The 27962-nt window shown below is 61.5% G+C and overlaps 1 protein-coding gene across 1 annotated transcript; it reads right to left on the reverse strand.

Moving 5' to 3' along the window:
• On the reverse strand, positions 1-27962 carry LOC120374617 (protein lifeguard 3-like). Its single transcript, XM_039494546.1, has 12 exons — positions 27812-27962; positions 7482-7781; positions 6417-6511; positions 5557-5621; positions 4924-4977; positions 4221-4271; positions 3763-3802; positions 3345-3382; positions 2803-2890; positions 2159-2254; positions 1172-1225; positions 1-1017 (listed from the first exon to the last, which is right to left on the reverse strand). The coding sequence occupies exons 2-12, from the start codon at positions 7741-7743 to the stop codon at positions 874-876; spliced, it is 987 nt and encodes a 328-aa protein (XP_039350480.1). The 5' UTR covers positions 7744-7781; positions 27812-27962; the 3' UTR covers positions 1-873.

Raw genomic sequence — 27962 nt, forward strand, 5'->3', positions numbered from 1 at the left:
GTTTTTTTACTTAACATAAGGCTAGCTTTAGCCATGTAACTGCCCCAAGGCATTGGTGTTTGCCCTGACGTCTGAGCTGATCCATATTCACAGGGAGGGTGAAAACCCTGCTGCAACTGAAAAGCACTGACAGATCCCCCCTCCCCTGTAAAATCATCTCAGTGCATTGATTGCAGCCCCTGCTGCTCCTCGCCAACGGAGGGTGCTCTGCAGGGCGGAGGGAACCTGCACCCCTTGGTTCAGAGCGGAGCGAGGACTAAGCCCCTGGCTTTCTGCTCTCCTTTGAGTGGATTCGCATTTGATGACGTGAGGGAACGTTCCTCCCCGTGGGCACGCGGCATGAGACGGGGACGGAGCCTGTCGCCAGGCAGCCGAAATGGAGGGAGCCCACTGGCAAAGAACGCAGTCCTGGGCCCGGGGATCCGCGCAGCCAGGCAGGGGCTGCCCTTGGATTTCTCACTTCCCCAGGAGCTCTGCCTAGAGGATCCGGGATTGGAAGCAGTGCCGTGAACACACCCCTGCAAGAGATGAACTCAGCGTATTGACACATCCCTGGGGGCAGCGTGGGGAGAGAAAGACGGGAGGCCACGTGGGGGCACAGAGGGTAGCGGAGCAATTAACAGGGCAGGCAGAAATCAGCTGACACTGGCTTCATTTCCGGGCAAAGCCTGGTTATTCTGCAGGGCAGACAGGCCAGTCTCGCCTGCTACCCCTCTAAGCAGCCACGCTGGGCTCCCCAGGTGAGAAGGGAAACCAGAGGCCGTTGGCCTGGGAGAGACACGCCGGGGCGGGGAGCGGGAAGGGACGGCGGCAAGGTGTTCCCGGAGCACTCCTGGGCCCGGGGCAGTTCCAGCCGGGAGCTCCGGGCAGGCTCTAGCTCCGGCCCACGATCTGCAGTAGGAAGGTGAAGATCTGGACGATGTTCATGTAGATCTCCAAGGCCCCGTAGACGTACTCCTCGGGGCTGATCGCGTTCTTCCTGTTCCCCAGCACCAGCTGGGTGTTGTAAGCGAGGAACTGGGGAGACCAGAGAAAGGGCGATGGGTCAGCCATGCTGCTAGAGATTGTCAGCCCCATGTGTCGGAGCCAGGATCTGCCTCCATCCTCCCCGCCCCAGGAACATGGGAGGCTCCCAGCTCAGCAGGGACAGAGCGCGAGCCACGTTACTCACCAGGGTAAAGACGATCGCGCCGATGGCCGCGTACAGCATGTGGAGCCACGCAACCTGCAAAGACAGGGGCGGTCAGAGGACAGAGGGCTGCAGCGGCTGCCCCGGGACACAGACCAGTAACGCAACCCGCCAGCCCAGGGCTGGAGAAAACCGATTTGGATCCCGCAGTGTAGGCGTCAGGGATTGCTTTACCCGACTCTGAGATGCAGCCACCTCTGGGGAGGAGCATGACAGCTGGTGGCTAACACTCTACCTTTGGGAGGATGTCGGTGCTCTTCGGAAAGAGCAGCTCCAGCAGCACAGCTCCGTGTAGCACAGCTCACCCCCAACTCACAGGGGTGAGCGCCCCCTACCTCACCCAGCTGTAGCTGGGCTTCCCTTCGAGGTCTCCCATCCAAGCCACCAGGCCCGATCCTGCTCAGTCAGTGCAGTTGGGCACGTTGCTAGGTATATGCACACCCAAGGCGGCACGGCTGCAGGGTGGAGTGAAGGGAGATGGTCTGGTTTTAGCCACCCTCCAAATACCATAGCTGCCTTTTAAAGTGAACCCAGGAGACCAACTTTCCGTCTGTCAACAAAACACGCCCTGACATCCCTGGCCAGGCGCGAGCTGTTGTCAGGTGCAGCTGGCTCAGGAACACAGGTTTGCTTTCATGCAAGATACTGAAGTGGGGTCAGTCTGGGAGATGAAGTTATGGTAACTCCATTCACCTCCTGCCCACCGTCCCAGGGCAGCCGGATGCATCAGCTGAAGTGATCAGGGATGAAATCTCCCTGCTGCTGACATTCTGATTTGCCATAATTAGGTTTCAGAGTCAACATCGCCGCTGTGTAAATGGGGCAGTTCACCCACCCATCAGGGCTATTGCTTCAGGCTCTCAGCAGACTCCGGCAGGTCACTGCAGCTACGGATGGGGCCAGCAGAGGGCAGCGCTGGTGTCATGTCCCAGCCTGTCCTCGAACAGGCCTCCCCCAGCCACTACTCACATATTTGAAGGAGAGGACGATGGCGGTGATGATTCCCGTCACCATGACGACAATCCCCAGCACACAGAACAGCCCGGTACAGGACGTGAAATCCACCTGCCAGCAGGATGGTGACAAGTTAGGAAGGGACTCGCGGAGCACGGTGGGAACGCAGCCATCCTGCAGCGCCGACCGGGCTTCCCCCGCAGGAGGCGCCAGAGCCTGGGGCACATCTGCTCCCCACGTCAGCACGGATCGGCTGCATCGGCTCTTCTCCGAGGGCGGGTGGCACGGGACGGATGCTGTGCGGCAGCCTGGGTAGCGAGGGTCAGCAGCACGCCGGGCAACGCGCTGCCCAGCTGGGATGCAGCCAGAGGGAGCCGCGCTGGGAATGGCCGCCCGGCCGGAGGGGACACCCCAATGTGCTGACCCAGCTCTTTCTGGGCTGCCGCACGAGCTCCAGGTTCGGTTCCTGCTCTGTCAGTCCCAGAGCTGGGCACAGGCAGCCTGGACCCCTTAGGCTGGGGAAGGGGCTCTCTGCTCCAGCACCCCACTCTGGATGAGGCAGCATCTGCCTCGTACCCTGTCCCAGCCTATGCCGGGGGGCCCTCAGGAGGGGAAATCCCTGATTCCCCCGGACGGGCAGGGAGCCCATTGGGCCTTACCTTGGTCTGGAAGCAGAAGACGGTGACAATTATGGCCACTATGGCAGTGATCACCATGGTGATCAGGACAGCCCGGGTGCTATACATGCTGCACACAAAGGGTTAAGGGGGGGGGGTTAGTTTAAAAGCCGTTCAGTGATTTCCCCCTTCACCCTCCGCGTGCAAATGGGAGCCCAGACCCGGGGCTGGCTCCCCGGCAGTGTGATCCCGTGGGCTCGGGGGCGGCGCTCGGCAGGCGTTCCCACACGGCACCCATGGGCCCTATAGAAAAGCCATCCCAGGCAGCCTGCGGTTCTGCGACTCGCCCCCAGGGGGCGCCTGGTTGAGTCCAGGCTCCAGGGCGACTCCCCCAAGCTGAGCTGAGCCAGGGGATCCCCTAAGTTAGCGCCAGGGTGGGGCTGGTTTTCCTCTCCGTCCGAGCCCACCTCCCCGCAGGGCTAGCGACCCCCACACGGGGGCACGTGGCCCGGTGAACCTCCCCCCGCGGGCGACAGGGGAACTCGGGAAGGGGCTCAGAGGGGGTCTCCCCAGCACCGCGGTACCTGGCGATAGTTCCCGTCATGAAGGACATGGCCAGCGTCTGCAGCAAACGAAAGGAAAGGGGGCGATTAGCTGTGGAGCCAGCCCCAGCGAGGGATCAAAGCATCGTGTCGGCTTCCCGGGTCCCCCCCGAGACGTGGGGGGTTCACAGCAGGAGGCACTGAGGGGCACATGGCCTGAGGGGTGTGTTTTAGGCACAGGTGTGACCCTGAGGTAGGAGGCAGGCCATGAAACACACAGACCCCCCCATTTCTACCTCCCCACACGTGACCCCAGCCCCAATCCTAACCAGTGTTCAGCCATCAAAGCCTCCCCTCAGTTCCATCCCTCTCCTCCCCACAGGGTCCCCTCCCACCCGGGGGGCGCCCCCTCCCAGAATCACTGCCCCCGCGTACAACCCGGTCCCACAGCCCCACTTACAAAGATGCTCAGCAGGATGAGGTTCCAGGGGAAGCGTCTCCTGGGGGAAGCCAGGGAACACACCGGTCAGGGTGCAGGTAGTCAGAGCCCAGGGCGCCGAGCCGCAGGCTGGGGGGAACCCGGGGGGATCGGGGTTTCTGGGGTGAGCTCAGCGTGATGTTGCCTGGGGCAAGGGCACCACTTTGGCCCAATGAGACTTCAGGGCACAGGGGGGTCCCCGTGAAAACCAACCCCCGAGTCAGGGCAGGCGTCAGCCCCGGATGGACGGGAATCGACCCTGGGGGGCAGCCTCGCCTCATCGCTCCTTGGGGATGGAGCCAGAGCCCGTTCTGGCCTCGGCCCCCTGCCTCAGTCACTCCCCCCCGACCCGCTTCCCAGCGCCCGGGGGACTCTGAGCCGGGGCGAGGGCTCGGAGGGAGGGGCCGCCCTCTCTGATCCCCAGCGACTGAGACACTCACCTGGGGCCCTGGCAGCAGGCCAGCACCAGGTAGGTGACGAGGAACACGGCGCTGGGAGAGAGAGAGAGAGAGAGAGACAGAGGTTGGGACCCTTCCCAGCCCTGCTGCCCACCCGGAGCCGGGGCCGGGGCCGGTCGGAGCCTCGTGCAGGCAGCAGAAGGGCCGAGGTTCATTCGTTACATTTCACATCACGCCCCGGCAGTAGGGAAGAATCACTCCCATTGCACGGAGGGGAAACTGAGGTACAGAGCCAGGAAACGGCTCCCCTGAGGTCAGATGATGCGGTAGAGCCAGTATGAGCCGACAGCTCCAACAGGCTCATGCTCCAACCATTGAACAATGCTCCCTCTGTACAGCCGAACCTTCGTGCTTTAACTGATGCAGTGGCATGACCAGTCATCATTGCTCGAAGAGCCAGAGTTCCCACCCGAGACCAGATCTCAGCTGGAACGCGGCTGTCACAGAGTTCTTTGCATGTAGTCTCCTCAGTTTTTGCCTTAGAGAAAGCGAGCTGCCCACGCCACCCCACACAGCACCCTCTGGCACGGAGCACCAGCACCTCGTGGCACTCAGCAGGGAGCGGCGGTGACTCTGTCACGTCCCACGCGGCAGCACAGGGGCCCAGCCAAAGGGCAGGGGGGCCGGGATGAGCAGGGAGGGGGGTGGCGCTGGCAGCTCCGCCCAAGGGCTGAGTGATACTTACTAAGAGGAGTAGTACACAGCAATGTTCCTCTGCACGAAGGAGCGGACGGGGGAGCTGCGAGGAGGGAGAAGAGCGTGAGATCGGTTCCTGGCTACACCCGTCACCACGGGGCCCTTCTCTGCTCCCCCGCGGGCCCTAGCGAGCAGCAGACTGACCTAAGGGGAGGCTGGGAAGCTTAGTGCTCCCTGCTCGTCATCACCCCCAAGCCGCTGCCTGCCCCCCGCACAGCGCAGACCGGCTGTGGGGGCCCCAGCCCGGGAGCAAGGACCCTGCCCCGCTCTGTGCCCAGCTCCCCAGACAGACCCGCCAGGACCCAGCCGGACTCCTGCCATGACAGGGCAGGGTCACCCCCCACAGCCCATCCCGCAGGGCTGCACCCAGCCCGGCTCTAAACAGCCCCGGGTGGGGCTCTCCGTCCCTTCTGAGACGGTGCCCGTCTCCTCCACCCCCCGGCGAGGCTCTGGCCCCTCCCCTCGGGGGGGGACGGGGCATTGGGGGGCAGCCTCTTCGTTCCTCCGGAGAGTCCCTGGGACGTCCCAGCTCCTGGGGCCCCGTGGAGCAGGGCCCAGCCCTGGGACAGCAGCTGCTGGGGGCTGGCGGCGAGGGCAGGGCTCAGGGCAAGGGGAGACTCACACGAAGGTGAACACGGCGATGATGCCCACGGTCACCAGCAGCTGGACTGAGATGATGGTGTAGACCTGAAAGAGACAAGCACAGAGGGGTCACCCCCAGGCACCGGCCCCGCTCCCTGTGGGGCACAGACAGGCACAGAGGGGTCACCCGCAGGCACCGGCCCCGCTCCCCCACAGAGCACAGCAAGCAGGAGGGGTTACCCGTGGGCACCGGACCGGCTCCCCTGCAGGGCACAGACAGGCACAGAGGGGTCACCCCCGGGCACCGGCCCTGCTCCCCACACAGACACGCCAAGGCGACCCCGAGGTGTCTCTGCCCCCAGCTGCCCAGCACCCCAGGTGGGATGGTGCCGCTGGTTCTCGCTCCCGCTCCTGATGGACTCAGCGCCAGCCCCTGCCATGCCCCAAGGGCAGCTGGTCGGGGCGCCAGGGACTGGGTGGGACGTGGAGATCCAGCCCCTCATAGTCCCCAGGGTGGGCAGCTGCTACCAAGGCTCCGATCCAACGGGCTCCGGGTGTCCTGTTAGCCCGGCCAGCATGGGGAGGGGCTCTGTAGCCCAGGCCATTCCAGTCCCAGCCCCCTCCCCAGCCCAGGGCCGTGCCCCCAGCCCCTGCCAGCACTAGGGGGGCCCTGCAGCCATGGGAGCCTGACGCTGCCCCTAGCCGCTGGCCTCGCCACGCAGACACGCCAGCCACAGGCCTCCGGCCCCGCACTGGTACCCAGGTGCCAGGCTCGCCTGGCCAGCCGCAGCCTGTTCCTGGGGGCCAGAGTCTGGAGGGGGACACCCCCTCCCCACCCACACCCCGGATCCCCCACCCTGCACCCCAGGGGGTCGGGCAGCCCGGCCCCTCCGGAGTTACCTTGCGGATGAAGGTGTGTCGCACACTCTTGTCGTCCCAGGTGCCTGCTCTCAGCCCGTCCTCCTCCCCCGAGCCACCGCTGCCGTAGCTGTCCCCTGGGGGGGGGGTGCACAAAACGGGGGAGTCAGCGCCCGGACCCTGGCACGGCCGGGGGACACCAGCGCTCCACGTGCTCGTGCTGGCCTGGCACGTGTCTGGGCTCTGCCCCGCCTGAGGGTCAGGTCCCTCTCCGGCCGCCCTCCCCACGAGCTGGGAGCGGGCTGCCCCATGGGACACCCCAGTCCAACGGCCCCTCGGCACCAGCTGGGGTCTCACTGACAGCATGGCCGAGAGGCCTGAGCCCAGACGGGAGACGCCGGTCTGGTACCCGGCAGGGTGACCGCCCCCCTCACCCCCCCGGCTCAGCCTGTCAGTCAAGTGTTTCAGGGTGTCCTCCCCTCCCCCATCAGACCCCATCTCCCTCTGGGTGGGACCACCGGGCCACGGCTGCCCCTGTCACAACGGGGCACCGCCCGATGGGACCGACCCTCGGGTGCGGGGGACGGAACGGGCCAGCCAAGCTCAGCCCAGCTTTGACATGCCTGGAGACTGGAGTATTTTGCCTCTTACCAGGACGTCTCCTCTCTGTTGGATCTGGGTGAGCGACAAAGCAGAGCCCATCTGTCCCAGGGGGTCAAGGAAATCCCCCCACCTCCCCACTCACGCCATTACCCTGCCCTTCCAGAGACCCCTTCCCCTCACCCCACCGTCTCCTCTGCCCTGCACTCCTCACTCCTGGTCCCACATGGGCACTGCCACCCTGACGGCCCGTCTGGCCCCGTCCCCTGAGAGCAGAATCCTGCCCCTTGTTACTCTCTTTGATCCGGTCCCTGGGGTGACCTGCCTCCGTGCAGAACGGGACCGAGAACGACTGGAACCCGGGTGGAGCCTTGTCTCTTTCAGCACATTGATGGCCCAGTGGGTTTGCTCTGATCTCAGAAGCTGTAAGCTGGTCTCTGGGGACGGGGCCAGATGGGCCATCAGTGGGTTTCTGCACCGCGCCCCCGTTGTGAATGCTCAGCTTACCTAGGTTCATGGGGACTGTTGACATTGGGGGTACCGGGACACCTGGGTGGGGATATCCTCCTGGCTGCGGGTAGCCCCCGGGATACCCTCCTGGCTGCGGGTAGCCCCCAGGATACCCTCCTGGCTGCGGGTAGCCCCCAGGATAGGGTGCAGGCTGCGGGTAGCCCCCAGGATAGGGTGCAGGCTGCGGGTAGCCCCCAGGCTGTGGGGGGTAGAGGGGATTCTTGTCATCATAGGGCGGGGGAGCATTGGGGTACGACATGGTGACTCCCAAAGGCTCCGACTGACTCTCTCAAGCACCTGGAGACAAAGGGAGAGAAAAAATGTGCCATTATTGTCTGCGCAATTCAGGGACCCTTAGCCAAAACCCACGACGCTTGGGCCACGGTGGCTCTGTGCATCAGAGTCCGGCTCAGCACAGATCCGCTGGCCAGAGCCCTGCTCCCAAGATGTCCAGGGTGATATTTCTGCCTGGTCAATAAAGACCATTATTGACCCTCAAAAGAGACCCAGGGCAAGGCAGATCCTGGTAACCAAAGAGTCAATTCAGTGGGTGGCAATTCTTAAATGCCAACGATCTAAGTAATTTTTGTCCCGGGGCCCCAGATAGCGAATCGCTCTCCCCAAGTCCTTCCAGGGTTCAGATCAAGTGATCTCTGCATGCAGCGCCGGGGCAGCAATTCTGTAACATCACAGCCAGCGAGCACAGGTTGGGAGAGACGGCCATGGAGCCAGCTAACAGGAACCCTGGTACCAATGGCCCCAAATCCCTTCCACCGGCTTCGTGCCACGAGAGGCAGGAGCCCTTTAAACCCTCCTCTCTGCAGCCGGACACAGGAGCCTGGCGACAGAGGCAGCATTTTCAATGGGGGCCCCAATCCTGCCGCCATTAAAATCCAGGGGAGTCGGGCCAGAAATCAAACAGGAGCTGGACTGGCTATGCCCTAAGCTGGAATCCCAGCTGGTACATTTCAGCACCATGGGACAACGGGGGTGTCAATTTACTGCATTAAAGGGGAGTTTCACCCCTCAGAGATCACCCTAGGGTTCTTTGTATATTTCATCGCACTTTCCTGCAAAGGGGGGTCACACCATGACAAGAGTCAGGGCAGGCCAGAAAGAGGCGACAGCCCCTGATCAGTCACCGAGTAACCAAATGGTTGGCCAGTGACAGAGGCCACAGGCTTTTGGGTAACAGATTCTGGTCACGTTTGATAGGAAGGTTCCATGGATACAGGGCTGATAAATGCCCAGTCAATTGTTAGAGACTCCAGCGGGTCAACAGGTTGCTTATCCCCCAGCTGCAGCACCTTCTACTGCTGCTTTAAACATCTGCAGCCGACGCCACTCCCCAGGGTAGCCTCTGTGGCAGACGCGGCCCTGTGTGCGATGCCAGGGGATCTGGGATAATCCAGCCAGGGGCTCTGCAGTCATTAATTGCCCAACAGGGATCTTTGATCTGACACAAGGGCACCGATCTGCGGCGGTTACGCAGGCAGCGCCCCCGCTGACCTCCCAAGTGCAGGGTGTGTCCACAGGATGGGGACAGTCACTCTCCTCATTACTCCTGATCCAGCCACTAGCGATCTGGGGGGCTGTTACTTCTCTACCGAAAGCAGCACCAGCTAGCGGGAGATGAGAGGGAGGAGTCATGGTGCCTCTCTCCGGAAGCTGGGAGTTCACCGAGTGGAGCAATGCAGTGTAGGGATCCCAGATGCATTCGAGGCCGAGTGAAAGTCGAGCCTCGATGTCAATTGCAAAACTCCCGCTGACTTCAATGGAGCCAGGATGGCCCCCCGCGTACGTAGCACCATAGAAGTATGTGGCCCGGTCCCCGCCCTGGAGAGCTCAGAATCCAGGACAGGTGCTCAGTGAAGGAAGGACGGGAGACCAAGCTAGTGAGGACACAGGGTTTAAAGGGGAAAGAGGCGAATAGGCAGGAAACGGCCGTCCCAAGGGCACAGCATGAGTGAAGGCCCAGAGCAGGAGAAAGACGCAGGGAAGCAGAAAGGGAGCAAGGCCTGTGCGTGTAATGCACACGCTGTGTCATGCGTGATCAGTAGTGACAGGCCCTGCAGAGAGGACAATGGATCGACTCCTTATGCCAGCGAAGGGACTCGCCTTTAGCTCAAGTGGCAGAGAGACTTTTTTCCAAGCAAAGGAGCCGGGTTCTAGTCCCAGCTCTGGGTGTGTGAGACTTAGCTAGTCACTGGGCCCAGACTAGTTCCAAGCAGGAGGCAAGGAGACCCCGGAGCAGGGGTGAAAGTGGGCCGGTACGGGCCGGTACGGCGTGTCGGTAAAAAGTGGCTGCTGGGACAGGCCCATAGGCAGCCGATTAAGGACCCTGCTTAAAGCACTGCCACGGCTACCCCTTCTGCCCCCCACCAGGCCACCGCCAGTGGAGGGGTGGGGGGGAGCAAACGGAGCAGCTGCCCCAGGCTGGCGATTTAAAAGGGCCCGGAGCTCCAGGCAGCACAGATGGTCTGGCTGCGGGACGCTGACCCCTAGCCCTGCCCCTTCCGCTCGAGGCGCCGGCCCCCATACCGGTAAGTGCTGAATGTTACTTTCAGCCCTGCCCGAGGCCCAAAGGGGTGAGCGGGAGCAGGAATCTGACGCAGTCAGAGGCTTGCGACGCACGTCCCAGCCTCGCTCTCACACCTGTAACAGGTTAATTATCCCCCTAGTAACATACGTGGGAAGAAGAGACCTGGCGCAGGGCATCGGGGCTGCACCGTGTTTCACGACACCCCCAGAGCCCTCTCCTGGCAGTTGTCTCACACAGGCTGGAGCAAGAGAGAATCAGAGAATCCTAGAACTGGAAGGGACCTCGAGAGGTCATCTAGTCCAGTCCCCTGCACTCAAGGCAGGACTAAGTATTATCTAGCCCAGCCCTGACAGGTGTTTGTCCAACCTGCTCTTAAAAATCCCCAGTGATGGAGATTCCACAACCCCACTAGGCAATTTATTCCAGTGCGCAACCACCCTGACAGTTAGGAAGTTTTTCCTAATGTCCAACCTAAACCGCCCTTGCTGCAATTTAAGCCCCTTGCTTCTTGTCCTGTCCTCAGAGTTTAAGGAGAACAATTTTTCTCTCTCCTCCTTGTAACAACATTTTATGTACTTGAAAACTGTCGTCGTGTCCCCTCTTAGTCTCCTCTACTCCAGACTAAACAAACCTAATTTTTTCAATCGTCCCTCACAGGCCCATGTTTTCTAGACCTTTCATCATTTTTGTTGCTCTTCTCTGGACTTTCTCCAATTTGTCCACATCTTTCCTGAAATGTGGCGCCCAGAACCAGACATGATACTTCAGCTGAGGCCTAATCAGCACAGAGTAGAGTGGAAGAATTACTTCTCGTGTCCTGCTTACAACACTCCTGCTAATACAGCCCAGAATGACGTTTGCTTTTGTTGCAACAGCGTTACACCGTTGACTCATATTTAGCTTGTGATCCACTCTGACCCCCAGATCCTTTCCGCAGTTCTCCTTCCTGGGCCGTCACTGCCCATTTGTGTGTGTGTACAACTGACTGTTCCTTCCTACGTGGAGCAATTTGCATTTGTCCTGATTGAATTTCATCCTATTTACTTCAGACCATTTCTCCAGTTTGTCCAGATCATTTTGAATTTTAATCCTGTCCTCCAAAGCACTTGCAACCCCTCCCAGCTTGGTATTATCATCCGCACACTTTATAAGTGTTCGCTCTGTGCCATTATCTAAATCATTGATGAAGATATTGAACAGAACCGGACCCAGAACTGATCCCTGCGGGACCCCACTCATTACGCCCTTCCAGCCTGACTGCGAACCACTGATAACGACTCTCTGGGCACCTGAAGACAGACCCATCCCTCAGCACTGAGAGCAGGTTCCCTGGTGGCCCCGAGGAGTCAGAAGCCCAGGGCCTGATCCGGAGCTTCCTTATACCCCTTTTACGCCGGCACAATCCCACCAACTTCGCTGCCCTCGCTCCTGACTCAGCTGGCGCGAGAGGAGACAGGCCCCAGGTCACGGATGCACCTGATCCAGCCTGCAATTTAATTTTCAGGACTGTCACAGCAGATAGTAGGGCTGCTTGGGGGAGGGCACCCAGAGTATTTAACATCTGCAAACATCTTAGGCCTCAAGGGGTCACCTTGAAGTCCCACAGCTGCACCGGGATGGCTTGATTTTTTCCTATGTCTTACAAATCCTCCTTTGGATCCTCCACCTAATCCCATGTGCATAGAGCCTAGGACACCTGGGTTCTATTCTCAGCTCCCTCACTGGCCAGCTGGGGGACCGTGGGCCAGTCAATCCCCCTCTCTGTGCCTCAGTTTCCCCACCTGTGCAGTGGGGAGGAGGATATTTTGTAAAGCACTCTGAGGTCTACCGAGGAAAAGCGCTGTACCACAGCAAGAGATCATCGTCACCCTCTCCAGAGGGTCCTTGGCACAAAGGGGAAGGTTCTTTTGGGGGACAGTTTCACCTTTTTAGTTTTAAAGAGGTTAACAACATCCCTCCTGAAGGGCTGAGGGCCTCTCCCATCTCATGTCTTGAATGTTCCTATCTGATGAGCTAAAAATTAGAACTGGTAGGAAATGGGGTGACGATTTAGTGGTTGAAGGACTGGGACTCCAGCCTGGGCTGGGAGTTTCTTGTGTGGCTCCTGGAGGGAGGTCAGTCTAGTGGTTAGAGCAGGAGACCAGGTGTGAACACCTCCAGATTCTGTTTGCAGTTCAGGGACAGACTCGCTGCCTGAGCTTGTGCAAACCGCTGCTGCTTGCTGTGCCTCAGTTTCCCCATCTAGAGAGCGGGGATAATAAATCCCTCCCTGCCACATGGATGGGGTTAAGTAATGTATGAGGCCCTCTCCCGACCCTCAGCTGTGCGGCACATGAGGCGAGGAAAATACCGTAGCCAATTCTGGCCTATCTGAAATTCCCAGCAGCAGCGGTGTGGCCAGGACTAGGCCCTTCCAGGTAGAGAAGCAGAAGTCCCTCCAACAGGAGCATAGGAGAATCCCCCTTTGCCATGATCAGTATAGGGTATATGACACCATCTGGCAGTTCTGATTCCAGCTAGCAGAGGGTAATGCTGATACCCACCGCTGAGGTATCGTTAAGCCCACGTGAATTATCACAGTAACTCAGTTCTACCCACACACTTCCGGGAGGAAAGAGCTGCTCAGATTAGCTGCCTTTCCCCAGCAGGGTGTGAGCAAACGGCAGCCTCAGCCGCTCCTGTCAATGACCACGTCAAATCACCACCGGTCGGAGCGAATCTGAGCCAAAGCCTTTCGCCCCTGAGGCAGAGGCTGGGGTGAAGCTGCCGGTTAAAACAATGTGGGGCAGGGGGGCTGATCATACAGCTCAGGAAGGCAGCAATCCTCAGGGAGACCCTGCCAGATGCCTTGGCTTTGCAGAGGCTTGTTCTGGGGTCCCTGAAAGGGGCACACGCAGCAGCTGGAGAGACCCACAAACCGCTGGGCTAAGCTTTCCTGCACTAGGGCTGGTGGGTTGTAGGGCTGCTTGAAAGCTGCTGGGGTGATCATGAAGGGATCAAAGCTCATTCCAAGGGGCACAAGCACCTTCCTTAGCAGGCTTGACAAAGCCCTGGCTGGGATGATTTAGTTGGGGTTGGTCCTGCTTTGAGCAGGGGGTTGGACTAGATACCTCCTGAGGTCCCTTCCAGCCCTGCTAGTCTATGTATCAGCTGAGGCTCCCCACTGGGGACCATGCCCCATTAGTCACTAACCCCATCCCGTGCCTAGGGAGCAGAGAGGCTCCACAGGGTAGAATTCCCTGCGGAGCCCCAGCTCACCTCATCTGACGTGCCCCAAGCAAACTCACCCTCCTGGATCTAGCAGAAGCAAACGCAGGATATCCCCTTCTGGGGAGCTGCAAGCGTCCTGGTTATAACAGGGCAGGCCCCACCCAGCGGCTGCCGCTCCACTCCCTGAGAGCACAAGGTTCAGCCTGTGGGTCTCTCGTGAGCCAGCCCATGATTTCGTCATATAGAGAAGTACCCGCAATCCACAGAGAAAGCTGCCGGGGATTCAATAGGTGCCCAGATATCGCAGCGATTGGGCCATAAAAGTGCGTAACTAGATCCTAGGTAGGAAGCTCCTCAGACCCATTCTAGGCGCTTGCATTGCTTGGCTGAGCTTTGGCTCAGGTGCTGATCCTGCAAACACTGACACGGACACTTATTTCACACTGCTGGAGTCAGTGGCAGGGCAGATCAGCAGAGGCAGGAGAGTTGCCAGGGTTTGGACAGTGAAAATGGCCTAGTCAGTTTCACTTTTCTTTCCAGTCAATTTCACTGGACCGTCTGGGTCCCCAGGCAAACCCTGTGGGGGAGGGGTAGGCATCCTATGGCAGGCAGGGCCGAAGGCGGCACGCGGGCCAGAGCCACCCAGAGGATTCAGGGGGCCTGGGACAAAGCGGGGGAGCTGCGGCGCTTGTACTCACCCGGCGGCGCTTCGGGTCTTCGGCGGCATTTTGGCGGCGGGGGGCCCGTCAGTCGCTCTGCGTCTTCGGCAGCACTGAAGGGCCCCCCACCACCGAAATGCCGCGGAAGACCCAGACCACGACCGGGCCAGGGCTCGCGGGGCCCCTGCAGGGCTCGGGGCAAATTGCCCCACTTGGCCCCCACTCTGGGCGGCCCTGATGGCACATGTGCCAATTTTCAGTGGCACTCACACTGCCTGGGTCCTGGCCACCGGTCCGGGGGGCTCTGGATTTTAATGTAATTTTAAATGAAGCTTCTTAAACATTTTAAAAACCTTATTTGCTTTACATACAACAAGAGTTTAGTTCTGTATTATAGACTTCTAGAAAGAGACCTTCTAAAAACATTAAAACGTACGACTGGCAGGCGAACCCTTAAATCAGAGTGACGAAATGAAGACTCGGCACAGCACTGCTGAAAGGCTGCCGACCCCTGCAGTAGGGGTTGGGCTGCAAACTGGGTAGGGCAGAGAGGAGCTCTTTCCTCGGATGATCTGGATGGGAATTGAAAAACACTCTGGAAAGGTATCAGCGGGTCTGGGCTTTTAGAAACCTGACTGTAGGGCCCAGAGGGAAAGCGTGTCTCTCTCACGCTGAATCAGGCCTGCTCTCTAGGACAGGGTGTACGTGGGGTGGGGGGGTTTGCTATCTGCGCCGGGCCTCTGTATTGTTTTGTTAATTTTATGACTGTGCAGCCAAAAATAAACTGCCCAGCTGGTGACCTGGAAACCCTGGAGTCTCAGTCCCCAGAGGGCAGGGATGACTTACCACCGGTTGCCACCCTCATGCCTAGGACAAAATAATTGCACTGGTGCTACCGTCGGCACGTGGTGCCATGGCTTTACAGCACAGTGTTAGGATAACTGGGAGGCAGGGGGGCCTCCGCACCCAGGATGCAGGGCAGACCCAGGAACGTGGAGCCAGCTCGGGTGAGTCGCTGGGGAAAGGAAACAGCATCCCAGCAGACAAAGGAGAGGACAGGTGGGTCTGTGGGCAGCTCAGGGCCTGACCCCTTCCTGGCTTTGCTCTCCAGGACAGGAGGAAGGAGCATCGGTGACAGGGCAGGAGCCGGGACTGCTCTTTGTCCCAGGGCACCGGGGAGGTGCTGAGAGCATGGCGGAGCCTGAGCACAGGTGAGGGGGTCGGGTGACAACCCAGAATGGGCAGCTCGGTCCAACCCGCCGGGAGTTAAAACACAACAGGAACCGCCATGGCCCAGATCATCCCATGGCCTTGTTGCGAATGTCTCAACATCCCCCTCCGCATGGTCAGCTGGCCGGCAAGTTCCTTGCCACAGTCCCCACCACTTGCCTTTTGTCTCCCCTCTGCTGGGTTGGGTAAAAAGGGGGGATTTCACTCTGTCACCAGAGGCCTCGCACCGTGAAGCCGGAGCGATGGCCCTCAGGGTGTGGCTGGCTGAGCTGTGACAAAGGGCAGACGTGATGGCAGCGTGCCAGTGTCTGAAGGGAACGAGTGTGGGACAAAGGGGCCAGGGCGAGCCGGATGAAATCAGGATGGAAAAATCAAGCTCAGGAAGAGCCAGATCCCACGGAAAGGGCTGGGAGCCCCGTGGCCTGGGACTTCTACAATGAGCGTAAGCAAACCCTAGGAACTGTACAATCAGGAACAATCCTGTGCTGGGTGGGACCAGTCTGCGTGAGGCAGGAACAGACGCCAGATCTGATGCCTGCTCTGGGGTTTAGCCACTACGCGGGGCTGCTTCCTTCCTGTTTTGTTCTTTATCTTCTTTGATACAAAGCGAGACCAAGGGGAAAAGGGCAAGAAAGCAGCTCCAGAGCTGAAAGGAAAAGCAGAAGATGCACAGGCTCTGCCGGGCCCGCTGCATGGGGGGCTGCTGATCAGATGGTGAGAAACATCCACAGTTCCCCGGCCATGAGACAGCTTGTGACAGAGACCCTGGGGAGGGGAGGGCTGGGTTAACACCCCATGCTGTGGCCTGGGGGACCTGGCAGTGGGGAGTGAAAATGAGGGAGCTGCTGGCCCACAGGCTGCCGAGTTGAGTCACTGGTGACCTGGGTTTGCCTCTGTCCCCCGCAAACGCCACCCCCCCCCCCCCCGTCTTCCCAACCTCAGAAACACTGTCACGAACCAGGGGCTCTCCGGGCTAGGATCACAAAGGGACGGCGGCGTCTGAGTCTGAGTTTAGGCGCTTACGTCCCAATTTTAGGCTCCGCTGCCATCCACAAAACTCCCGTCTAAAGCCACATGGAGCCTAAGCTTTTAGGGTAAACGTTCCCCAGGCACTTGAGTTTCTGCCTCGGGCATGTGCCCTGCTGTCTCCCTGCTGGCGTCCGGCCTACGCCCCGGAGCCAGTCAAAGGCCGGAGCAGGAGGGGCGTTTGCCCTCCTCTCTGGCATGCTGGCACAAGGGGGTGCTTGGCCCCGTGTTCCCGCTGACGCTCCCTGCTCTGGGGTTGCTCAGGACGCTGGGTGGAGGGAGCCGGAGAATAAGCTAGGCAGGGCCTGAGGCTGTGGCTGGGAGGAGCCGCGTCCCATGTTACCAAGCCGGGGCGTAACGAAACCAGCCTGACTCTCTGGTGCCAGGGATGCCCTCTCCCCACCCCCCACCCCGGGGCTGTGGCGCAGCTGCCTGGCACTCCCGGGGAAACCCAGGCCCCGTGCCACGCCTCCCTCCCGGCTTCCCGGCAGCTGGCCGGCCCAGGGCGCAGGTGCGGTCCCCTCTCTAGCCCGGCCAGTTCTATTCCTGGCTCCTCTTGGCTGCCGGAGGCTTCCAGGAATGTAGCTCCCCATGGGCCTCTTGGTCCTTCCCCGCCCCCTCTCCCGGCTCATGCACTCACAGCCTGGCCAGATGCCGGGTGCAGCTGCTCCGCGCCCATCACGCCCGGCCCACGACCCCCCGCACGGTGCGTGAGCAGCTGCCGATAGAGAGGAGAGGGCTGCAGGGTAAAGGGGGCGGCGTTCAGTGGGGCTGCTGGCAGAGACCGATTCCCCCCACCCCCTCTTCCAGCTCAGTCGAAGTGACCGTCTCCCCAGGCTTTCCCCGAGCCTCAGCCACTGCCCCTGCAGCTCAGCCCCCTCCTGCACCCGCCTTTGGACAGACTTAGCCACCATGGCCGGGCAGCCCTCGTTCCTGGCCTCTAGCCGTGTGCTCCTTACCCCTCTCAGGCCACCGGCACTCCCCTGCCTGCCCCGGGCGCCCCAGACTTCCTCCGGTCCCCTCTCACTCGCCTCCTCACAGAGCCTCCAGGCACCTCTGCCACCTCCGGCTCCACATGCTCTGGCAGATTTCACTGTTCTCCCCGGGGTCTCCGGTGCCCCCGGCCTGCGCCTGCCTTTCTCCCTCCTCCGCTCTCCCCTGCGCACCAGACACCTTCAAGCTGCCCCGTTCCTTCCTGACCAGAGATGGCCCCATCCCCACCAGCTCCTTGTGACCTCCTCCCTCGCCCTACGACCCATCTGGGGGCAGCGCGTGGACGAGACTGTTCCCCCAGCCCCCACATCATGCCCTAACCCTCCAGCTGGAGCCTCCCCCTAATCCTGCCTAGGAACCTCCTAGGCCGCAATCTGGCCGGGCAGAGGTGCCAGCCCTGACTGCCCAGAAGGGCCCGCCTAGGACAGGAGCTGGAGGATTTGATCTCGCAACCCGCTGGCCCGGAGGAGGCTGGACCGGGGGCAGCGACAGCCAAGCCCTGAGAGCTCAGACAACACGTGGATTCGGTACCCGAGCTCTCGGGTCTCTGTGCAACAGCCAGGCGTGGTGGGGCCTCCAGGAACAGGAGCCGGGACGAACCCCTCCAGGCTGGGTAGGGCTGCGGGGGCTGCGTGAGGGCTGATCAGCAGCCCTGTGCTCTAGCTTCTCTGCTGTGCCTGCCGAGCATCTTGCAGCCCAGCCTGGGGCAACCAGCTCTCCCCAATGCAACAGGCGAAGGGGTCATCTGCTGTCGGGCCTCCACCGGTATCCCCGAGCCCCGTCCCAGCAATACAGGGCAGGGGCGTTCCGGCTGCATCCCACTAGAACCCAGCTTCCTCCTGCCCCGTCCTGTCCCATCCCGCTCCCTCCCTCCACGGCCCTGGCGGTCGGCTACCCTTCCCCAGCACACCAGCCCTCCCCGCCAGCCTCAGCCATCCCAGCGACCTGGATCCTCCCCCTCCTGCCTTCCCCCGACTGGGCTATTCTTCTTTCACTGCCTCCCTCATCGCGCTGCTAGGCAATAATCACAACCAGCGTCCTCTGCTCTTTACACAACCCCAGGGAGCACCCAGGCACAGCTGCACCCGACAAGCACCTCTGCACACACCCACCAGAGCCAGCTGCACACGCTGCAGCCTCTGACACAGAACACGGTGAGCGCCGCTAGCGGGCTCACCAGCCATTTAAAGGGGCGCTGCCCTCCACGCCACGCAATCCCGTCACAGCCCTCTGTGCCGCCCAGCTTGTCCGAGATTTCCCTCCTCGGCTCGCCCTCCAGCTCTGACGCAAGCTGGTGGGATGACTCAGCAGCCAGGAGCAAGCTGCCACCCGCATGGTCCCACCATCCCTGGGCAGCGCTGATAACACAAGGCAGGAGTGGACAAGGAACCGGCGAGCCTCCAGCCTGAGACCGAACCTCGGAGCCACCTTCCCCCAAGCAGCAGCCGAGCGTGGGGAGCTGAAGTTAACCCCCGGCCCCCCAAGGCGCAGGCAGATCTCCGCTCCCTGTCACGGCTGGGTCTGGCAGCCAATAAGGCCCAGCCCGGGTGCCCACCCTGGTAAATTCCCTGGCCATGATGCTGGGTTTCTTTGTCGCTGATTTGCGCACACCGTCATGCAGTGGGCCGTCGGGAAGATGCCAGCACCCTATGGGTTAATAGCTACATCCCACCCCACGGCAACCTGGAGTAATGACCGTTCTCCCAGCTGGAACCAAGGGGGCTCCCCGGGGGGCCCATCTCATGCTGAGGCCGTCAGCCTGCTGGGAAACGCCCCCGCGGTCGGGAGCCGGGACCTTGCCTGGGCCAGGCCTGGAGCCGCTGGGCAGGATCAGGATCTGCCTGCAGGACAGCGCTTGGGTCACAGCTCTAGGCTTCGTCCTCACGCTGCCTCTTAGCCGGCGGCTCCTGCCCCCGGCCTCTACGCTGATCCCCCACTTGCTGGGTCGGATCCGTCCGGTGAAGGGCCAATCCCCAGACAAGCCACCTCAGACCCGCCTTCGCGCCCGTGGGTGCTGGGCACCCAGTCCACTGAGATCAGGGGAGTCAGGGACCGAGATGCCTTCCGGGCTCTGGTTTTGCGAGCAGCTGTGGCGCCCACTGCCGTTCGCTGGAGCATCCCTGGATGAGCTCGGGCAGAGCTGGGTGCCCCTGCATGACAGGAGTTTGGTGGGTCTCAGCCACCACAAAACCCCCGGCCCAATCGGCCCTGCCTGGCTGCTGCAGGCCAAGGGGTGATCGGGTCATGGAGACAGACCCTAGTGTCCAAAAGGGGGGGGGTCATTCCATTTATCCCAACTGCTGCTGAGTCAGACAGGGGCTAAATCCACCCCTGCTCCCCACCCCCGCGCAGCCAGGCCCCCCCCAGCCAGGGTGATATTTACATGCCCAGGGAACAGCTGGGCGTGTCCCTGGGGATGATCCTCCGGGGCTGGTGGGGACGGAGACAGGGGACCGGCTCCCCTGAAACACGCAAGCCAAAGTCCAAGCTTGACTCCGCACGGCTGCCCGGCTGCCGTGGTCCACCCGCCCCAGGGACAGCGGGGTGGAGAGCTCCTGTACCCAGCCGCACCCGCTCTGCACCAGTGCGGGGTATCGGCCTCGGGACCCGGGCTCCGCTGCATTCCCGCCCAATCTGCTATGGGGTAGGAAGCAGCGGGGGGCTGCTCTGTCTGGGGGGCCCTCCCACCTGCCCCCTCCTCTTCCCAGAGCTGGCCAGGCCCCTGCTGCAGGCTGTGTAGATCCGTCCCCAGGCTCAGTTCCTCGTGCTCATTTTGGGGTGGCCGGTGTGGGAGGGATGCGGCGGGCTTATTAGGCATTATCCCTTGTTTGTGAACACGTCCCCTCAGGTTCCATTTCACACTGCAGGCTGGGTGCTCCAGGACCGGCACCCGGCGCCCCAGGCCCAGCACCCGGCGCCCCCCTACACAATCTGTCAGTGGCACCCGCTTAGAAGAACAGATCCATCCAAATAGACACATAGACTGTAAGGTCAGAAGGGACCATTATGATCGTCTAGTCTGACCTCCTGCCCAACGCAGGCCACAGAACCTCACCCACCCACTCCTGTATCAAACCCCTGACCTGTCTCTGAGCTACTGAAGTCCTCAAATCGTGGTTTAAAGACCTCAAGGTGCAGAGAATCCTCCAGCAAGTGACCCCTGCCCCACGCTGCAGAGAAGGTGAAAAACCTCCAGGGCCTCTGCCAATCTGCCCTGGAGGAAAATTCCTTCCTGACCCCAAATATGGTGATCGGCTAAACCCTGAGCATGTGGGCAAGACTCACCAGCCAGCACCCAGGAAAGAATTCTCTGTAGTAATTCAGATCCCACCCCATCTAACATCCCATCCCAGACCACTGGGCATATTTACCGCTCATAGTCAAAGGTCAATTAATTGCTAAAATGCCCTGGGCCTCCCTCTAACCAGCCACCATCTCCTCCTGGGGGACTGCGGGGCTGTGATGCTGCTGGTTGCCTCCTGGATTGCCAGAGTACCCCAACATCCAAGCCTGGCACGACCCAAGCACCCCTGTGACCCCCACTTCGTCCCACCTGGGGGGGTGATACGGAGTTACCCTCTTCCTCCCATCGTGCCCATCACCGTAGCCTCAAAGCACCTGCAGCGACGAAAGGTGCAGAGAACAGGGGTAAGGGCCCTTCCGAACAGCTGGCAGGGCGACCCAGGGCTGCAGCGTCCGTCTCCGCTAGGTGTTGGGGTCCGTCCCCACCCTGAGCCCAATCCCACTGGAGTGCACGGATTCCCCCACCACCTGGATGGCTCCGATTGCTGCCCAGGTGCCGACGGTCCCAGAAAGCAGAACCCCTCCCCCTTGCCCCCCAGGGAATCAGCCCCGTCACACGCATGAAGCAACAGCCTGCAATTCCGGTGGAACAGGCCTGGGGCCGGGACACGGCCCCGCTCGGCCACACGCAGCCAGTACAGGGATCCCGAGAGAACTCGGGGCAGCCCCCAGACCCAGCCCTGCCTTGAGCGGCACCAGTCTGCAGGGGAGGCCCCCTTCGCCTCTGCCCTTTGCTGCCCAGGACGGCCAACGCTGCAGGCACAGAGGGTTTAGCCAGTGGCCTGTCCCGTTTGGCTATTGACAGGGGCTGTGATGTGTGGGGCAGCTTGGCCAGGTCTCCAGTGTAGACACCCCGGCTTTGATCACCCTGTAGTATCCTTGTGGCTTGGAGAGACTCAGCGGGGGGCAGGATCTGGAGGGACTCTGGTGTTCAGGAGCTGGGGGGGGGATCTTAGACAGGGGCTAGTTTAGGGGAAAGGAGGAGTGTGTGGGGGGGAGGCCCGGGGAGGCAGCTGAATGAAGGGGAACCCCAGGGATCTGCGGAGCCTGACCCATTTGACATCGCCCTTGATGGCAGGGAAGAGGGAGAGAGACGGACGTGAATGATACTCGCAGGGGGAGCTGCAATCAGCGAGGAGGAGCAGAGAGCCAGTGACGCCTGCCCAGAGCGGAAACCCTCCGCCGGGCGAGTCTGCCGGGGAAAAGGCAGCTGATCTCTCGGGGTGGGGGTGGGGGGCAGCCGACGCGAGCAGCGATGCTGGGAGCGGCCCGGGGCTGAGCACGGAGAGGAAATCCAACGGGGAGACAGAGCCGGGAAAGTCGACGTCTACACGGCAGTAAAAGCCCCTCGGCTGGCCTGGGCTTGCAGGGCTACAAACTGCCGTGCAGACTCAAACCACCGGGAGGTGGGGGATTTCAGAGCCTGGACTCCAGCCCCCGCCCGAACGTCTGCACCGCAATTCCTCCTCCCGCAGCCCGAGCCCGAGCCAACTGACCCGCGTGCCGAGACGCGGGGTTCTCGCTGCAGTGTAGACGGACCCATCCCATCCCTCTCGACACACAGCCCGCAGCACAGGGCCCCCCAGGCCCCGGTCACACGGCGGGGAGGCGCGCGGGTACCTCGGCGAGGACGATGGAGACTGACACGCCGCTCGGATGCTCAGAGAGCGGCACAGGAGTTTGCCAGAGGCAGCTGTGGGGGGCTCAGCTAAGCACAGAGTAAGCGGTGGTCTGCACAGCAAACCCCAGTGGCGGGGAGGAGATCAGCCTGCTCCCTGCAGGAGACAGGGAGGAGGGGACCACTGAGCTGAAGGGCCATGGGGCTGGGAGAAGCAGGGGGGCCCGGAGAGGACTGGGAGAAGGGGATCACGTGCTTTGCTGGATCGGGGCCAGCCCCACGTGTCTCACCACGGTGGGAATCCAGCCGCGGTTCCGTCCGCCCCCTCTCAGTCCAGCCGGAGTCTCCCGCGGGAATCCCCCTCGCAAGCGGCAGCCCAGGTGGGGCCCTGTGAATCGTGGCCACACGCCGCTCTGCCGTGGGTGGGCGTAGCTGGCGGGCCGGGCCGGAGCCGATCTCTCCGTTCAGGGTAAGGCGGGGAAAGGAGCGCCAGGCTCTGCCTCCCGGGACGCCCAGCTGGAGCCCTCTGCAGGTGGGCGCGGCCCGGAAGCCCAGGCCAAGGGAGCGACAGGGCAGGCCGCAGACACTAATGCAACAGCTGATGCCAGCACATTCATGAGAGTCCTGCCATGAGGTTTCCCCAGCGTCCCGCCCCCTGGAGCTGCCGGCTAGCGGCTCTCCCGGGCTCCGATCCAAACCCCACGGCAGCCCCGAGTCTGCCCGCAATGGGCACTCGGCCCGGCCACTGCCCAGCGGGTGGGAGGAGAGCAGGGCTCCGGGGCCCGGAAGGAAACGGGGAGCAGGTCAACGGACCTGCTTCCTCTGCGACGCGCCCTGCGGCGGAGGGGGCCTGGCGGCTGACGGCAAACGGGTCCCTCACCTCGGGCCCCCCTGCTCCCGCTGGACACCCAAAGAGCCATGAGGAGGCAACGGGACCCCTTCCGCTTCCTGCTCTTCCTGGCTGGGGGCAGGCGGGAAGGGGAGGGCAGAGATCAAAAACTGGGGGGGAGGAAGGACCCCCGCGTTCCCCCGGCCAGGAGGAGCAAGAGCAGGCGGCCACAGGTGGCAGGAGACGCCACCAATGGCCCTGGCTGGGGGCAGCACACAGTGTCGCTGCAGGGGGTCCCGGTGCCACGGGCCGTGCTCCCTGCTGTACATTAATTCGCTGCGTGGGCGGGCGGGCAGAGCATGTGACAGCCTGGGGATCCCCCTGCCTGGGCGGATGGGGAACTAAAACCAGCCACAGCAGCCCCCGTCCCCCCCCCCCGTGACCTCCAGAAAGGCGGCAGCTCCCAAGCACAAGACCAACCAGCCCCTGCTACAACCTCCATCTCTGAGAGTCACCAGCACATTCATGCCCTCTGCCCCAGGGCATCCCTGCCCCCTGCCCCCCCCCTCTCTGCATGCTAATCCTCCCCCCCCACGACAAGCCCCCTCTGTGCCTCGGTTTCCCTGTCACAGCAGGAGGACAACGATCCTGCTCCCACTCAAAGGACGTTTAATTAATTAGAGGGGCCTCATCAGGTTAATTACGGAGGGGCTTGATTCTGGCAGCAGCGGCGTCACCGCTGATTCAAAGCAGAGTCAAGAGATCAGAGATCAGAAGGTCCCAACCTCTGTCCCCGAGAACGCCGCCAGCTGCACACGATGAATGGGCCTGATCCTCAGCCAGCATCAATGAGCTCAGCGCCACACGGGCACCATCCCACCGGCTGGGCATCTGCTCCCCTGTCATCGGCCTGCCTGTTCTCCAGGGCAGCCGTGCGGCTCGCTCCCCGCGTCTCCCGCCGCGTGAGTGTCCCAGCCCACTCCTCGCACCCGGCAGCACTGGGCCGGATCGGGCTCTGCCCTGGTATTCACTCCCTGTGCAAAGTCGTGTCCATCAGCGCCCTGCCCCTCTGGACTTTGCACTGGTGTCAACAGCCACCCAAGTTGCCAGGCAGCCGCAGGAGATTGTCGCTGGGGTATGCGTCAATCCAAGCGCTTCACTGGTTCAACGGGGGAAACGTGCCTGTTAACACTGGGACGAGATCAGCTGAGCTATGGATCACATACCCCGAGGCCTAAAATTAGCGCCTGATCCTGAAAATCCTTGTGCTTGGGAGTAACTTAGGAAGAGCCAGGCTGGATCAGAGCTGAGGTCCCTCTCACCTGGCTCAGTGACGGGTCCCAGATGCTGCACAGAAAGGTGCAAGAACCCCGCAGCAGCAGATCCCCTCACATTAGGCCCACCCTGATCTCTAACAATTGGGGGTCGGCTCAAGCCCTGAAGCTGGCGGTTTAATATCCTGCCACAATCTACCCCGGCCTTAGTTATTGTAAGTGTCCACATAAAGGTCCAATCCCTTTTTAAAGCTTGCGAAGCATTTGGCCTCCACCCCTTCCCGTGGCGGAGAGTCCCACCGGCGAATCCCCCGCCGCGTTGAACACTGTCGCCTTTTATCGGTTTTCAATTCCCCACCTTTCAATTTCATCGCCTGTCCCCGGTTCTTGTGTTCGGAGACAGGGAGAACAGACGCTCCCCCAGCTGCCTCTCTCGGTCACTGTTGGATGCGGGGGGGGGGGGGGGTCTCCTTTCTAAGGCGACAGTCCCAGGCTTTTCAATCGCTCTTCACACCCACGTTTTTCCAGACCTGGATCATCCTCCTCGCCCTCCCACGAGCCCCTCTCATTCTGCAATAGCCAGTGCAGCACACCCGGCCCAGGCGAGACCACGCCCTCGATTATTTGGCATTAGAATATTCTCCGTATGAGTCACCAGGCCAGTCCTTGTACAGCCCAGCAACGTCACAACGAGCCCTCCCCTGGAGTTCAAATGAATAACAATAACTGTTAATAATCGACGCTCTCCATTGCTGTCGGCAGTGGGGTTGGACCCTGTCGGTCCCAGGACCTTAGAGAGACAATAATTAATATCGCCCCACCTCCCTCGTCTCTCTAACAAACTCTCTGACAGTGTCCATTTAACAGCTGGGCGCTGCTTTGAAATCCTGGCAGGGCACTACAGAGAAGTGAGTGATTATTGTTATTAATTTAAGAACATACAACGGCCAGACTGGGACAGAGCACTGGTCCATCTAGTCCAGTGTCCTGTCTCTGACAGTAGCCGGTGCCAGATGCTTCAGAGGGAGTGAACAGAACAGGGCAATTAGCGAGTGACCCATCCCCTGTCATCCAGTCCCAGCTTCTGGCAGTCAGAGGTTTAGAGACACACAGAGCAGGGGGCTTCATCCCTGACCATCTTCTCTCATAGCCAATGATGGACCCATCCTCCATGAACTTATCTCGTTCTTTTTCGAACCCAGTTATAGTTCTGGCCTTCACAACATCCCCAGGCAAGGAGTTCCACAGGTTGACAGTGCGCTGCGTGAAACGCTTCCTGATGTTTGTTTGAAAGCTGCTGCCCATTCATTTCATCGGGTGACTCCTGGTTCTTGTGTTACGTGAAGAGGTGAAGAACACTTCCCCATTCACGATTTTATAGACCTCTGTCATATCCCCCCCCCTTAGTCGCCTCTTTTCCAAGCCGAACAGTCCCAGTCTTTTTAATCTCTCCTCCTAAAGAAGCTGTCACGGGGTGCTGGCCCTTTAAGTGGAGAAGCCCCCCCCCCTCCACCCCACAACCTCCCAGCTGAGACTGATCAGCTGGGGATCAGGTGAGTATAAAAGCCAGCCAGGGGGCCAGGTGTGGGGGAGTTGTGAGGCAGCGGATGGGAAGCAGGTCAGAACAGACTGACAGTCCCAGGCAAGTGGCTGGTCGAGTGGGAACCTGTGGGGAACGGAGGGGCCCCTGCAGGCACCCTGGCTTAGCTGGAGAAGGGATGATTCTGCTGAACTGGTTATAAGTTGGAAGAAAGGAAGCTGAAGCCCTGGACCAGACACTGGCTCCTGCCTGTGCTGGAAAGCCAGGCCTGCAGCCCCCGCTGAGATCAGGGCCCCATAGGAGCTGTGCAGACCCAATGCGCACGTCTGCACTGGAGCCGGGGGTGTAACTTCCAGCTCAGACAGACGCACCCGGGCTAGCTCTGCTGGCGCTAGGGCAATAACAACAACCGTGTCGCCCTGGCGGGGCGGCTGCCTGCCCTCACCCACGCCGAGGGGATCCTACTGGGCACAGCTGGCTTGTCCTGCTAGCCGCAGCAGAGCTAGCGTGGGTACGTCTCCCGGAGCTGGGAATTACCCTCCCCTTATAACAGACCAGACCAGCCGGGGGAGGGGATATAAACCCAGCATGAACCATGTGCTGCAAATGTCATGTCACTTTCTTGCTGATGTTTCAAATTCACCCCCATTAGTAGCAGTGTTAATTATTGCTGATTACTGCCTCTCAGGTTTTACAGAGCAGAAGCCTCCCTGGATTGAGGGGTGAGTTGGAAGGGTACAGAAATCCCATCACTGGGCCCCTGGATCCACTCACGCCAGGGTGGTTACACACCCAGGCTAGAAAAATAAAAACAGGGAAGGAGTGAGTCATGTCTTAGGTGGGTCTGTTCCAGCCACACGGGGGCCTCCTGGAGTGCCTAATACTGCAAGAGCAGCGTGTAATCAAGGCACAACCCAGCTAACCGCCACATGAGCTGACCTCCCCTCTCTCTCACTCCGGAGTCACTCCGGAGTGACTCCATTGCACTCCGTGTGTTTACACTGGCATAAGGGACAGGAGAAACAGAGCCAGGAAGTAGGAGCAGCTGAAGCTACGAGCCTATGTTCAACCAAGGGCCACTCCTAATGCCTGGGTCTGGCGCCAGGGGCAAGAGGTGTCCTGAGAATGCCCTGGATGAGAGGCCAGCTCACCAGGGGCATGTGAAACAGGCAGGAGGTGAGAGACTGGGAAGGGAGCATGACATGAGGGGGAAGTGGGGTTGGCCTGGCCACTTCCCCATGCAGCTGATATGGACTCTACACTTGGGAGCAGAGAAACCTCTGTCACAAAGGAGCAGGAGCTCCCTCCAGACCACACCTGCCCCACCCTTCTCCCAGGCCTCTTATTCCTCCGCACCCACGCTGTGATAAGCACCATTCAGGTGTGTAGGCTAAGTAATTCTCATATAGCTATGGGGGGGGGAGGGGGGGAGAGAGAGAGCCCAGTATGGGCTGCCAGGGGGCTGTGGGTCGGGAGTGAGGGGCACCAGCAGAGTGGGGGGGAGCCCAGGGCTGGGCTAGCAGGGGCTGCGGGTCGGGAGTGAGGGGCACCAGCAGAGTGCGGGGGAGCCCAGGGCTGGGCTAGCAGGGGCTGCGGGTCGGGAGTGAGGGGCACCAGCAGGGTCGGGGGGACGGGAGCTTGCCCAGCCCTTGCCTGCTCTCTGCCAGGCTGTTACACACACACACACACACACACACACACACCCCGCAGCACAAACCGACCCCAGTCCCCGGTGCTCCCAGCTCCAGCTGCCGGCGCCCGACCCCACCGAGCCCGAACGCCCCCAGGGGCCCGGCCCCTGCGTCCCACCCCCGGGCTAGGCAGGGTCTGACCCCGGCCCTGGGGACCCGCTGCCCAGCTCCCCCCCCCCGAGCCGCCCACACCCAGCAGCGGCCCCCGGTCCCCCGGCCAGGGAGCGACCCGGGGCCCGTGCGCTGCTCCGAGACGCCGGCCCGCGGAGCCGAGCGCACGACGCGGCGCCAGGAGGACCCGGGCTGTGGGGACCGGAGGGGCCTGGCTCCCCGCTGCGCCCCGCCCCGGCCCGGCTCCCCCCTCGGGCTCAGCCCCCGGCTCCTCGCAAGGGGCCAAGCGCCAGCTCCTTACCGGGCTCCGGGCCTCTCCGGCCGGTCTCGCTCCTCCACCTCCCCAGCGGCGAGTGTGTTTGTCGGGCGGGCTCCTCCCTGGGCGCGCAGCCGCTCCGGGCCCGGGTGCAACCCGAGAAGGGAGGGACCCGGCCGGCAGCTCCTCCCCCAGC

The sequence above is a fragment of the Mauremys reevesii genome, linkage group 11, assembly GCF_016161935.1.
Source record: "Mauremys reevesii isolate NIE-2019 linkage group 11, ASM1616193v1, whole genome shotgun sequence".
NCBI classification, from domain to species: domain Eukaryota; kingdom Metazoa; phylum Chordata; order Testudines; family Geoemydidae; genus Mauremys; species Mauremys reevesii.

Coding starts and splice junctions, on each gene's coding strand:
- LOC120374617 (XM_039494546.1), bottom strand. CDS start 7,743: ATGTCGTACCCCAATGCTCCCCCGCCCTATGATGACAAGAATCCCCTC. Junction 3,803..4,220: donor GCCTGCTGCCAGGGCCCCAG/GTGAGTGTCTCA, acceptor GGCTTCCCCCAG/GAGACGCTTCCCCTGGAACC. Junction 2,255..2,802: donor TCTTCTGCTTCCAGACCAAG/GTAAGGCCCAAT, acceptor TCCTGCTGGCAG/GTGGATTTCACGTCCTGTAC.